Source organism: Takifugu rubripes, chromosome 21, assembly GCF_901000725.2.
Source record: "Takifugu rubripes chromosome 21, fTakRub1.2, whole genome shotgun sequence".
In the NCBI taxonomy this organism is placed as follows: domain Eukaryota; kingdom Metazoa; phylum Chordata; class Actinopteri; order Tetraodontiformes; family Tetraodontidae; genus Takifugu; species Takifugu rubripes.
In genome coordinates, this window is record NC_042305.1 from 11189405 (window position 1) to 11202976 (window position 13572).

At 41.8% G+C, this 13572-nt stretch overlaps 1 protein-coding gene across 6 annotated transcripts in view; it reads right to left on the bottom strand.

The window, feature by feature from the left end:
- Positions 1 to 13572, bottom strand: part of aopep (aminopeptidase O (putative)) — a 52746-nt gene that overhangs the window by 27181 nt on the left and 11993 nt on the right. For all 6 annotated transcript variants that reach the window (XR_965437.2, XR_003886559.1, XR_003886560.1 and 3 more), the window contains 5 exons: positions 7697 to 7910; positions 6905 to 7011; positions 2648 to 2750; positions 2343 to 2450; positions 1933 to 1976 (listed from right to left, as the gene is read on the bottom strand). Coding sequence is in view for 3 of the 6 variants with exons in the window: in XM_011615591.2 (XP_011613893.2) it covers positions 1933 to 1976; positions 2343 to 2450; positions 2648 to 2750; positions 6905 to 7011; positions 7697 to 7910 (576 nt within the window). In the remaining 3 variants the exon portion in view is untranslated. The remainder of the gene's footprint in view (positions 1 to 1932; positions 1977 to 2342; positions 2451 to 2647; positions 2751 to 6904; positions 7012 to 7696; positions 7911 to 13572) is intronic.

Genomic DNA, 13572 nt, shown 5'->3' on the forward strand with positions numbered 1-13572 from the left:
GTGGGCTGGAAGGGTGCATTATAGATAATATCAGCTCAAAGGCTGAACATCTGGCACATCACGGTGAAACAGCAAAAGGTAAGATTACCTGGGATTATGGGAACAGAGTTTTTGTGTGTATAGCTAAGAAAAAGTGAATGTAACTGTCAAATGCTGCCGGGGAGAAACAAGATTCATGTGACACTCCAGAGCCGGGACATAAAACATAGTCTCTTGTTCAGCCCTGCATGGGACGAATGACTTTCCCCTGTCTGCAAATATTAAAGCTACTCATGGCTGCACAACAATGAGTGTCCATTATATCTTTTCATGTCTCATAAATAGTAGGGGTCAGAGTTCAGGAGGGAGTTAAGAGTTCAGGAGAACAGCCTGGCAGACAAAAGTGGATCTCGTTTGCCCCCAAGCTGTTCTCCTCCTGAACTCTCAGAACTCTGCCCCCCCCCAGTACAGGAACTGTTATCAGCAACACCTAGTGCATGTTGGTATACTCTGTAATTATGTCTACATATTCTGTATATGCTACAACACATGCAAGCACAATTCTCAGTGAAATAAATGTAAATGGATTTGTCTCTTTGTGTCACTTATGTATTGCAGTTTTACAGCACCTGCTGTTTAAAAATGTCAGGTATGGATTGTTAATGTCTCATGTAATGTGCAACTTGTGTCATGTGCATTACTAAATGTGCCAGTCTCTGCCCCATAATTGCCCCACTGGGATGAATAAAGTATCATGAATCTTAAATAAAGCACACCTACAAATGTTCCAGAGCAAAAATCCCACAGATCTCATGCTAAAAGCTGCTCTATATTAAAATATCCAAAAAATCATTATGGCTAAATTTGATTGTTTTACCGAGATTGTTTAATTATATTTCCATTCCCTTTATTACACTTTTATTGTACGGTATTTAATTAAAGATTCTATACAGCTTTGATGCTTTGGTTTCAAGCATCACATCCAAACTGGTTTGAATGGAATACCCCTTAAAGAAGAGAAACAAGCATTACAGCCTCTTTCAATGCATTGCATTTAATGCATCTGTCATCACATTACTGATTCTACGGGGTTTTTACACATCGTAGGTGATTTTGATTTACTTCTGCTGGATTGCATTTATGCCATTTCCATCCTGGGAACGAGGCAGCATGACACTCGACTGACTATTCCCCTCTTAATGGCCCTGACAACAAGGGTTTACGCGGCGAAAAGAGATCATTTGCTTTGCTGAAATGCAAAAATGTCTGTAAACACACAGCAAATTCGCACTCAACTGAGGGCTGTTTACTAAGAGAGCCACTGACTGTCCGCCTACTCTTCCCAGTTTAATTGAATTAATTTGTGCTTGTCGGGCTGCACGACAGAAAATGCAAAAAGACGACAGACAACTGAGAGGACGGATAAAAAAAAGCAGGTGCTACAGGCTGGGAGGGGAAAAAAGTGGAGACAAAGCTGAGGAAAAAGACAGAAAGAGGCAGGATAAGAGGTTAATGAGGCAATCAGGAGAAATAGAGAACTGAATGATTTAGTGGTTGCAGAGAGGCAGGCAGAAAATTAGAGAGGAGGAGAGCAGGAGGAGCAGTTATCCTTTTACACTTCAATTAATAACAGAGTGGATGAGACTACTCTCATAATAGGACCGGTGTTGGAAGATTTAGTCGCGTGTGTTTCCACAGCAGGACCAAATTTGGCAAATTAGCACATCACATGTAGCAAAAAAAGGGAATAAATCACATCTGCTAAAAAGGAAAAAAGAAATACAAGGATAAGGTCAAACAGAAACATTCTATAAATCATAGTTTATGCTGGCTGACTGGAAAACAGGGGTGCCAATACTCCAGTAAAGACCAAATGTGTTTTTTATGTGCCTTGGCAAATTGTTGATTATTCACGAGAAACAGTACAGGTGTTATTAACAGGCGCTTACATACCTCTCCATTTCGGGAAAGGTGATCAGCAGTGTTCGCAGGAAATCCTGACCACAGAGGACACGAGAGCACAGACAGAAATGCAGACATTTAAGGAGGTGTCGGATGAATGACAAAAAAAGGAGAAGAAAGGCAACCGTTGTCACGACTACAAGGTCAAATTTTATTTCCATTTTACTCATTTATAGTGAGAGGATTCAGGGTGCCAATGACAAAACTGGTGCCAGAATCCACCCATCATGTATTACATGCAAAACCAGGTGTGGTGACTCAGTTTCATGGGCTGTGTAAAATGCAAGTGGTGAGCTTTTTCCCAGCCAAATTACACAGAACGCATTCATAGGTTTGATTTTAAATTAGAAGCTGTCGTTGATTTACTCAACTAAAAGGAGTCTCTTATAGTGCAGCCCCACCTGAGACAAAATGAGTTGGCCGTGGTATTTCTTCACAAATAATCTGAGGAAAGTGATGAACTGCTGTTCTCCAACTCGACTGGCCAAAAACCTGAGGAGGAAGTAACCCTGAAGAACAAAAGGAATAACATCACCCAATCCGTCAAAGAGGCAAAGAACGCAACATTAGCTTTTGGTGTTACGAGTGCTCTTCAGTGGGGTTTGATTAAAAGCGAGGAGGTGGCTGCTTAATAGAAAGCGTAGTAAAACGCTGCTCGCACAATCCTTCTCAATTTTCATCCTTCAAATTTTTAAATTTAACTTACCTTCAGGTAGTGAACTTGCATGAAGGCCTTGTCGGGATTTAGGGCATGCTTAACCATCGAGGAGCCAGACTCAGTGACCTGACCAGTGCTCTCCATGTTTGGCCTGCAGGATAAAACAAATCCAGACCAAACACACAGACACAGACACAGACACAGACACAGACACAGACACAGACACAGACACAAAGTTTGCAGGGTCACTGCTAAAGGTGCAAAAACTCGGTGGCACAGTCGGCAACAGGACATCTCATAGTTGAACACCTTGTAAAGATCCCAATGAAATTCAACTGTAGATTTACACTGGCATAACTCCTTGTTTATATGGGCTTATCACAGAACTGTGCTATTAAGTCAGGATTTATTCCACAAAGGTATAACATTTCCACAGAGAAGCGCCTCCATTTCTGGCCATGAAAAGGCAGACAGGTTTCACTTTCCGGCCACACAGATATAAATCATCCCTTCTTCCACAAACACGCAAGCGCTGATAAAACCAATATAAACCAAACAAACGGCCCGCTGACATGGGATGCTGGGCAATGATAGTTTCAGTTAGCTGTTATTGATCAGAATGAGCAGATTAACTCAGCGTGCCAATAGGAAGGCCTTGAAGAATCACCCTTCAGCCGAGTCGATACGCTAGGCGCCTGCCCCACCGATCAATAGACCCTTCATCACCGGTGAGCCCTTTTCCACAGGAACGCCTCGTGATTATGACTAGACACACACCCAGCCACACTGAGAGGCAAAGACAGACATTAAGATATAACTTATTCACACTGATTAGGGTTGAACAGAAAAAGAGCAGTGTGTGGGAAAAATCGAAGATAGAAGACTGACAGGAACGCTGGACTTGCCCAATCAAGAGGAGGCTGTCAATTTCTTGGACAACGGTACAGCGCACTATTAGTAAAAAAAACCTGCCTTGTCCTTGTGTGAATATGTGCCTCACATCCAAATATGTGTGTAAAACAATCCCATTTTATTGATGACCACTGTCACTTAACGACAAACAGCCCAGTGAATAAAGGTATGTAACACAGTTTATCCTGGATGTTGGAGGGGCAAAAATAATCAAAGTCTCTATGAACTCTTGGCAGAGTATTTGCCCCTATGTTTAATCATGGAGTTTTTTTTTTTTCTACTTACCATCCAGCCCCTGACCCACATCTCTGTCTGTTACTGCTGATAAGATGAAATTGACTTTCAAAGACAGCAGGATGTGATGTATCCCTGGGAAATTGTGGGCATGTATGTTGGTGTATGTTGGTTTGTGAATGTGTCTGCACATAGAGAAAGAGGGACAGGGCCAAGAGACAAAAAGAATGACGCGTATTTCTAGGAGAGAAAATACATTGGCTTCATGCGTCATAGATACCGGTGGCAGAACGCTGAGAGGAAAAAAACTGGATCCATCACTGCCATGTTGTACAAAGGAACTCCACCCTTCCCACTGTCCTGACCAGGGATGTATGGATGTGTAAATCCACGTCTTTCGCCCTCTCTCTTTGTCAGAGATGATTTACTATAGCTTTAAGAAGAATCGCTGCTCGCTGCCTTGGAGAATCACACAATAGCTGAATGTATTGCAGAATAAATGGTGCTCTTATCTGACATGTGGGCCCTGTGTGTGATAGGGAGTCTTTCTGTGTGCATGTGTGTACGTGTATGTGTGTGTAGTCATGCATACACCTTGGTGTGCCTGAGACAGAGATTGTGATAGAGAGAAATAGCGGGAGGAAATCAGGAGCTATTACTGACAGAAGCTAATGTAAAATGCACATGCAGACACACACACAGACCGACACACATGCACGTTTATAGCTCCATGAGCCATATCTTGACAAATTACACTGGGTTGGCTGTGGAAACCGGATAAGGTAGAGCAGCAATCCCGGCAGCCCAGTGAATCAGCAGGGAGAATGGCGTCTGGCCCAGGCTGCCCTAAATATAACTCATCTGAAATGGGCCGATAAACACTGGCCACCAGGGCCCCTCCAGGATCAAGGGGTGTCAATTGTACCCTGTTGATCCTGAAAAGCACAATCTGCCATTTAGCCTGTGATTTTCTCTCTCTGTCTGTATGCGTGTGCGCGTGTGTGTGTGAGACTGTGTGTCTGCCTCTCCCAGTGAGATTTTACATCTCTCTCTATAAAAGTGGAGTGTAACAGTCTTGGGATATTGTCCTTCACTTGGTATTACTTTCCTGTCTTAAATGGCCAAATGGAAGATGATAAAAGATGTTTTTGCTCCAGCATCTGAACCCTATTGTTTCAATCTTTTCAAGCTGCAATCATCAGCTACTTTAATTTTGTTTTTATGTGGAATACATATTGTGACTTGCAAGTGTAATGATTATCTTCTCACTTCGACATTTAATTTCACTTTTCTGTCACATCTGTACTTGCTTCCTTTGTGTGTGTGTGTGTGTGTGCGTGTGTGTGTGTGTGTGTGTGATTTAATAGCCTAAAACCTCCCAAATAGGCTGGTATTGGAAGATAAATGCCCCACCTCTCTCTCAGTGGATCACACTGCAGTGCCTTCCATTCACCAGATTCTTTCTACCATTTCTCTCTGCAATGTTACATCCAGCATGTGTTTATTCATGGTTTGTTTTCCCACAGCTGTAATCTTAAATAGCGGAACCACATCAGGACCAGGACATACAGACAGTCCAGGCCACATCAAACAGCGGCACGGCCGACTCCCAGCTCTGGAGAAACACAAGATATTTGTTTTATCTGATCCTCCGAAACCTGTGATACCTTCCAAAAGCAACAGTAATATATGCACCACAAAGACAAAGGTTTGGTTTCCTCTAGTTTGTGTGTGATGGACTTTTTCCACACAGTGGAGCTACTGCAATTAAAAAATTATTAATGTGCAATGCAATAATCTATTGATAATTTCTAAAAACTCCATCTGAACTTTAACAGTCATTGTTATTATTATTACATCGGTGCCCCCAAATATAAGGAATTTAAACTTCAAAAAGGCAAACAAATATCAAATGTAAATATACGTAGAGACAAGTCAGAATTTGCCTACGCACAATTTGGCCAGTTGCATTTCCAGTTGCGATTTTTCAAAACAAATGAATGAAGACGAGCGTGCATGTGCTTATTCTTAATGTTTGGTTTATTCACGTGTTACTAATTTTGCAGTGCTGATTTAAATTGGAGCGGAGCAGAAAAAAACATTATTCTGCTCCTCAGAGTCAGCTGTGTACCTTTTCCCAAGATGGAATCTTTTTCAAAATAATATATTCTAAGAGGTAAAGCTGACCAAACACTGGAAAAATACACTGTACAATATACAACTTGATGGCAGTTTAATCATTAAAACAAACCGACCCTTAAATCAGTGATTTATTGACTTATCTCATGGGTGTTTGCATTGTGCCGTGACACCGTCATTAGCAAAATGACATAGATGAAGTTGACTATTAAAGCGGAATTTCCATGAAATCCATTAAACAGTGATTTGTCAATATGTAAGCTACAACATGACAGGCATGATGATGACAAGTGTCAATGTTTCCAGCCTTCAACGGTCGACTGTTGGCAAGGCCTTACACCAGTAAGCCCCAGATGACACCAGAGGATTAAACAAACAGGGTGTTGGTCGCACATTGTCAGGAACAGGAGAAAGGTTTGGTGTGTGTGTGTGCGCGCATGCATGAGTACATGCGTGTGTGCGTGTTCTTCAGAAAGTCAGGACAGTACAGAACACCTGAATGTACTTGCCACACCTGCCACACCTTTACTCATGGAATGCATATTCCCCAAACACACATCTTCTCTCTCTCTCTCTCTCTCTTACACACACACACACACACACACACACACACACACACACACACACACACACACACACACACACACACACACACACACATAGAGTGAGGCTTTAAGAGCCCTAGAACTTCTGTGGTGTCAGAAGTATACACTGCAGTGATAATATGTTGGAGGGAAGCATCTTGTGTCCCGCCAGGGCAGCACAGCATTACTTTGTAGTCAGCAACTGCTGAATGACACTGTTGTCTGCTCCGTACGAACGCCACGCAGACTGATTCAGCCGTGACAGTGGAGAAAACAACGAGCAGTCAGCATTTGGGATAATTCATGTAATTTCATGCAACGCTGCTCTCTGCTTTAAGCTCTAGATTGTTCTTGAATAAACACTCTCAGCCGCAGCAGCAGGACCACCACCAATAGTAAATTGTTCTAAACGTATATAGTTCTGAAGAAGACACACCTGAGAATCTGAAGTTCCTCCTCCGAGTTTTTCAGCTCATCAGACAGTCGTCTCCATCTCAGCAGCGCCTTCAAATCAGAGTCCTCTCTTGCCTCTTCTGAGGACAGCTAGGACAAATAAATATGAATTTAAATAAATTATATTTGGATATTTTAGGGCAGAGGTGGATATACAGTATTAAATATAGTAAATCTCCCAACTGCCCACTATCTCTGTCACCGAGTCTTATTGGTTCTGGCAGCAGTAGCCAAGTTACTGTATTAAAAACAACAGAGCAGACACACAAAAAATGTAATTCTAGAAAGGGATGGCAAGTGTGTTCTAGCTGCTGAATGTGTAGTAGAAGGACTTTCTCAGAAGTGTTATGTCATTTAAATTCTCATGTTTTTAGATGGTCGAGACATTCGGGTTTGATAGTTTATCTTGCGGTTGGCCCAGGAACTTCCTTAACCTTTCATTATGTTTGGCCAACTTCTCTGACATCTCAGTTTATCATTTCCTGTTTGTGTTGTTTGCACTGGAACTTGGGTTGCTGCCTCTATAAACCGTTCACTTGACTTTGATTTGTGTATAATTTTACAAGACTGTCCCTGCAGCCAACAATATAAAGTGACAACCGCAGCAATAGTCCTGGTTTTGTGGAACCATGTGGAAATAAAAAGCAAAAATGTGAACTTGTGTTAAGTTATACCACTGAAAATAAATGTGCTGGATTCAAAGAACAAGCAAATACTGTTTGATTGGTTTTCTATGTGGGGTGACAAGGACACAATAGCAACAACTGCTCTGTACTTTTCGTGCTTCGGCCCAAATGATGTCCTCAAGGTAGGTGGCGAAGCCCTCGCTGATCCATTCCTCAGTCCAGTCTTTGGCTCCGATAACCAGACCAAACCAGGAGTGGGCGATCTCATGGCATATCCTGGACCCGCACAGAGATAGATCGTTCTCCCCAGAGCCAGAACTCCCAGCATTCAACACACTCTGAGACAGGAAGATGATGTGGGGGCTGGGGAAGTAATATGACAGAAATAATAGATGAGAAAGTGGGATAAAGCCAGAAGTAAAATATAAAAGAGAGCAAGGCTTAGAAGATGGGCGAGTAAAAATATTATTGCAGAAGAGGCTGTAAAAAATAGGACAAAAACACAAATGATTAATGTGAGTAAAACGGTTAAAACAACATGGGAAGACGGGACATGCAGCAGCCTCTCTCAGCAGGACTGGACATGACTTCATCTTCACTCCTGCTACTGACTAATTTATTTACTCTGTTCAGCTTTCTCATTCTATTATCACAATTTTACGATATCTCATTACATCTTGACTACAGCCTTAAATCTAAAAACACAAAACACTGCAAAAAGCAGTCAGTAAAGTTGTGGAACTCAAACTACAGTGGAAAGACAGCAAGTGCACAAACTAATGAGCAGAAAGTGCACAAACTAATGAGCAGTAGGAGTGACTGGCCATCCCTTTCTCCATCCTCCATATTATGTTTATCAAAGGGTAGCTTACACTCCAAGCCAAACCCAACTGCTGAGTGCAAACATTAAGGCAGAACTTGATGTTTCCCAGACTAAAATTGACAACTTGGAATGGGTTAAAAAGAAGAACAATAATCAGGACAGGGTGTACATTTACGCATATAGAGGTCAGTGCTCTGCAGCAAAGCTTGCATTAGTAATATTGATTACCCAGTTGAAAGGTAATGAGCAACTAGGGTGAATCCAAAACCTCATTTAGGTTTTGGATTCACCCTTTTAAGAGAGTTTCAGGCCAGGTTTTGAGCCAAGCGTCGAAAAGGCAGCAGATAAATTCCAAAATAATTGTGCGCACATGTGAGTTCATAAACAATATTCTTTCCAGATAATGCTTTCACTTGATGTCTACCTTAGACTGACATTTGAAAGAAAAAAAAACGACTTTGGAAGGTGGTTTTCTGTCTAAGCCTTTCCTTTCTTCTCAATCAAGGAAATAAATTTTGGTTTAAATTGGGTTTGGAAAATTTTCTCCAGCCGTGCCAAAACAGAATAGCTTGTTGCTGAAAAATGGACTGGCACGGATGTGCACCTCATGCAGGCAGAGGAATCTAGGGTTGGGTTTGTTGTTAATAACATGAATATGTTTTGCAGTGATAAATCACGCCTGCACCAAAAAACCCCAAACCCTGAAAAACATAAAAAAAAGAGCAGAAATTCAGCTCTATGAGGCTTGGAGATAAATGCTAACATCATCACATTCACAATGACAATTATACCAGGCTGATATTTAGGAACTATATTGCTTTCCACACTTCCATTTCTTCAGTAATCTTGCATTTGCTATTAAGCAATAAAATGGAGTGGGGCAGAGGCTGATGAAGAGGTTGGCAAAATGAAATTATGACCAGAAGATGCTCCTTAATGAAATATGTATACAATAGGCAGGAAGGTAGGAAATAAATTTCACTCTACAGTATGCCTGAATCACACTTTACATCATCTGTTCAATTACATTTTAGGCTCGCGGCCTGAATCACACAAGTCGTATTCAATGCAGTTCAGTTCAACTTTATTTATACACTTTCTGTCACAATCGAGATTGTCTCTAGGTGCTTTATAGGAACCAATATCAGGCAACGGTGGCAGAAAAACATCCTTTTCCATAATGAAACCTTGAACAGGACCAGGCTAATATGGCAGGACCCTCCTGCTGATGGACATTACTGACCAGAGTAAGAAGAATTCCTAAATGGATTCCTCGTTGAAGCTCGTCTTCCAAAAGTTCATACCACCATACTACTGGGAAAAAAAACGAAACATACTGGTACAACAGATATACAGTATATGCTTACAGAGGGGACATAGCTGAAGCAACTCTGGCCAATCACAATGTGATGTTTTAAGTAAAGGAATATGAGTTTTTGCCAAATCCACCACACTGTTGCATTTGGGAAGCAAAGTTGGATGTTTGAGCAACACAGATGCTATTCCCCTGAGGGGTTTTTTATCAGCTAAAAGGCAAACCGGTTATTTAGGGAAATGTCAACATCATACAATGGGGTCTTACGGGCATCATTTCCGAGACAGCATTTCAAATTCAATCTCATGTTTTTCCTGATTACACAAACAAAGGCCCTCACTGGAGCAGGAGATGCTAACATTAGCCTTATGAGTTTCTTTGTAGCCTAATCTTATCCCTGCACAATTGGATAAGCATGTCTTTGTTGTCAGCTCCAGCGGTGCGTTTTGTGCGACTCTGTGAGTAAGTGAGTGTGAAACACAAAGACAGCCTTTCAGAGACGGCGCTTGCACATGCTCCTCGGGGGGAGGGAGGAATCCGTCACAACAGTGACAAATAGTGTCATCCCACCATAGTCGTGATGAACAACAACAGCATCTTTCATGGTCACTGATGCGCTGGCTGACATTAGCTGGCGTCGGGGACATGTCAGGTAGACACTAAGATGACATCCACACATATTCATATGTATTGCATGGACGGTAGCAGCAGCCCGTGTTTAATGGTTTTAAATAACTTTTTTTTTTTGCCATCAATTTTATAATATCTGTTGACCGTGTAAATGTTAGTCTCTTCAAACTTTAAATGCTACCTTGGCTCCAATAACATGCATCAAAAAATCTAAAAGATTTATGTATTTATACAATTAAACTGGTTGATTGCAGCCAGAATTATGATCAGTCAAGCCTGGAGTGCTGGGGTTTAAATTACAGTCTTTACATACAGTATTTACGTCATTAATTAAAACTAACTAATTAAAAACCTAATTTTGTTGTCTCACCATAAAATGCTGTTAGACTTAGATTTCATAAAATACACAAAGACACCAGACAGAGGTCGAAAAAACACGCCATTTTCTGGACCTGATGAATTAAAGCCAGCCACTGACGGCACACAAATTAATTCTGACTGGATGGATATTCAGGTTTTCATTTTAATAAACTAAAGCACAAAGTTATCACGCAAGTGCATTCAGAGTGTGCCGTTGACTCATTAATGGTGGCATCATAGAGAACTGTCCTTCATGATTTAAACAATTGCGGGTGTGTTATAGGGATGACACGCAATAAATCAACAAGCAAAATAGGTGTGCTTACAGCCTGTGGGATAAAAACAGTATTGCAAAACAGTCTTGCACGGTGAGAATAACTCTTCGACTGGGTTTCAATTGGAAACACAGTCACTATAATTTGGTGATATCTTGACAGTTGGCCCTTTCATCTACAGTTCAAACCAGTGCCGTTCATTACCTGCACAAGCATTTTTATGAACTCTAAGGCTAAAACACCCATGGGCATCCAGACATGCAAAAAATCTCCTGATAGGAATTTGCTCTTAATTATTAGCACCTTTATTATTAGCTCTTTATTATTAGCACCTATATTTGTTCTTTTCAGAGATGATTCAAATAAATTCTCGACAATAGTGCAAGGCACCGATGTGAAGTGCACAGTCGAGTCTTGTGCACACATGTGTACAGCCACTCACACCTGTAGATTTAGATACCTGATCAAAACTCCGCACAATGTAGGAGGCAGAAGAATAATTCTTCATGCATAATACTGTTAAGGAGTGACACCAGCAGGTGTAAGTTCACCAGATAAAATTAAAAAAAACTTGTTCTGCTTTCTTCTGACATAGAGGGTGGTTGGCTCAAGCTTCAGAGGTATGCATCGGGACAAATCTTCAGTTCAGTGAGACTCGGATTGCAGTTGCGTTCGGCTCCTCCGTCTCTCCATCCATTATTCATCCGTCCATACATCGGTCTCAGCTGTAGGCCATTTTTGCCCAGTGGGACATTTCAATGAATAATGCAAAAGGGCCCCTATCGTAGTCCTGTAATTGACATCCATGCCCAGCTAAGCTCATCGCTAGGACACTAGTGAACAGTCCCAGGAGACAGCACGATGAGGTAATGTGCTGTAAGAGGCACAGTGCGAGCGACACTTGCTTATTCACACACCCTGTGTAAATAAATAATACAAAGAGAGACAGAGAATCCACATGTGTTACAGCTTGTTTGATGTGGCTGTGCTCTGTGTTGTGACACTGAAATGCTCAACCCATATTGCTGGTTATGTATGGTGGGGTGTATTCCCCCCCCCCCCCCCCAATCTGCCCTAATGTCAGCTTACAGGAAGAAGCTTTGTCTCATTCTCCGCCCTCTCAGAGAGTCAGTTGACCATTTCCAACACAGCGGCCTGTTTGACCAAACTCCTACCACCCTTGCTTCTTTTTTAACAAGTCTGACTTCAAATGTCTGGCATTCCAGACTGGCTGTAGATCAGCTCTCTACTCCCAGACAGGGCCCCACAGGGCCAGGCCAAATGCCACTCCATGTAGGGCCTGATCACATGAACGTGGGCCGGGACTGGGGCCCCCGGAGAGTCGCCCCACCCACATGCGCTGCATCACATCACAGCCTGAAAATAAATAGCAGAAAAGATATTAAAGGTCATCCAGATCAAAGAGGTATCTTGACTGCTTGAGTTTGGCAAATGTAGTTTTGGGACAAGTGTAAGGGTGAGATGTGACTTTTAGCACGAGTTTAAGTGTTTCATCCAAGAAAGCCATAGAGACAGCTGGCACCAAGCAGATGAAGTTTGCATCACAGTGATGGGATCCATATGGGTCATTATTTGACAAGTCAAGATTGCTCGTTCAAACACACCGAGATTTGCATGGAGGTGTAATAAATGTGCACGGTGCAGAAATAACAGCGCACCCACATACACTAGCAGAAAATCACAGGCACAGGCACGCAGACAAACACCCACCCACATACTTCAACAGAATCTACTTTCAATCCGCATCAGCTGGGAAGTGAGAGCAGATGTCTGATCCATCTTCTCCCAACAGTAAAACAATCCTTGGTGCACTTTGTTCCCTGTTCAGTGCAGAGACCAAAGTCTGAGGTCAGTCCAGAAGAATGTTCTTGGATGTGTGGCTCCGGAGTGCAGATATAAAACAGCCTGGATGCTTATTTGTCTATAACCATGACACAAATGTAACACCTTCTATATGGCACCTGCATGAACAATTGATGTTGAAATCACATAGAGCTACAAATCAAAGGTTCTCAATATAATCCCTTGCTCTCTTATATTAACAGACAATGACTATTTTAAAATGAAAATGAGTTCATCTGGATAAAGAAAACCATTGCCATTACAAGGGTGGCATTAACATAGAAACTGCCTGCATAACTGCTGCTACAGTATTTGCATGCGATCCGCATTATTCATCAAACAGTACTCAGAACCCTCTTATGGCTGCCACATTAATGAAAGGAACAGGAAAAATCTACTCAGTAGATTAGAGGCTGAAATATTTTCTTGTCTGCACTGTAATAAATAGCTCATTTTTCTCCCTTATGTAACATGAGAGAATGAGACAACAGGAAGAGGAAAAGTGAGACTGATCAGTACTAGAGGACTGTATGAGAAGGGGATGATAGAGTGAAAAAGAATGAATGAAGCTGAGCTGAAAGTAGAAATAAATAGAAAAAAATGGTCTTTTCAGGCATCCACCTGGTCAGGTTTTCTGAGAGACAAGGAAGATGGTATGGGTGAGAAGTGCTTAATGTTAATCTACCTATATGAGTAAAAGGAAGAAGAGGGGTCATGACCTGGTCAAAACCAGGCTGGCAGGAGATTTAGGTGGGGAAG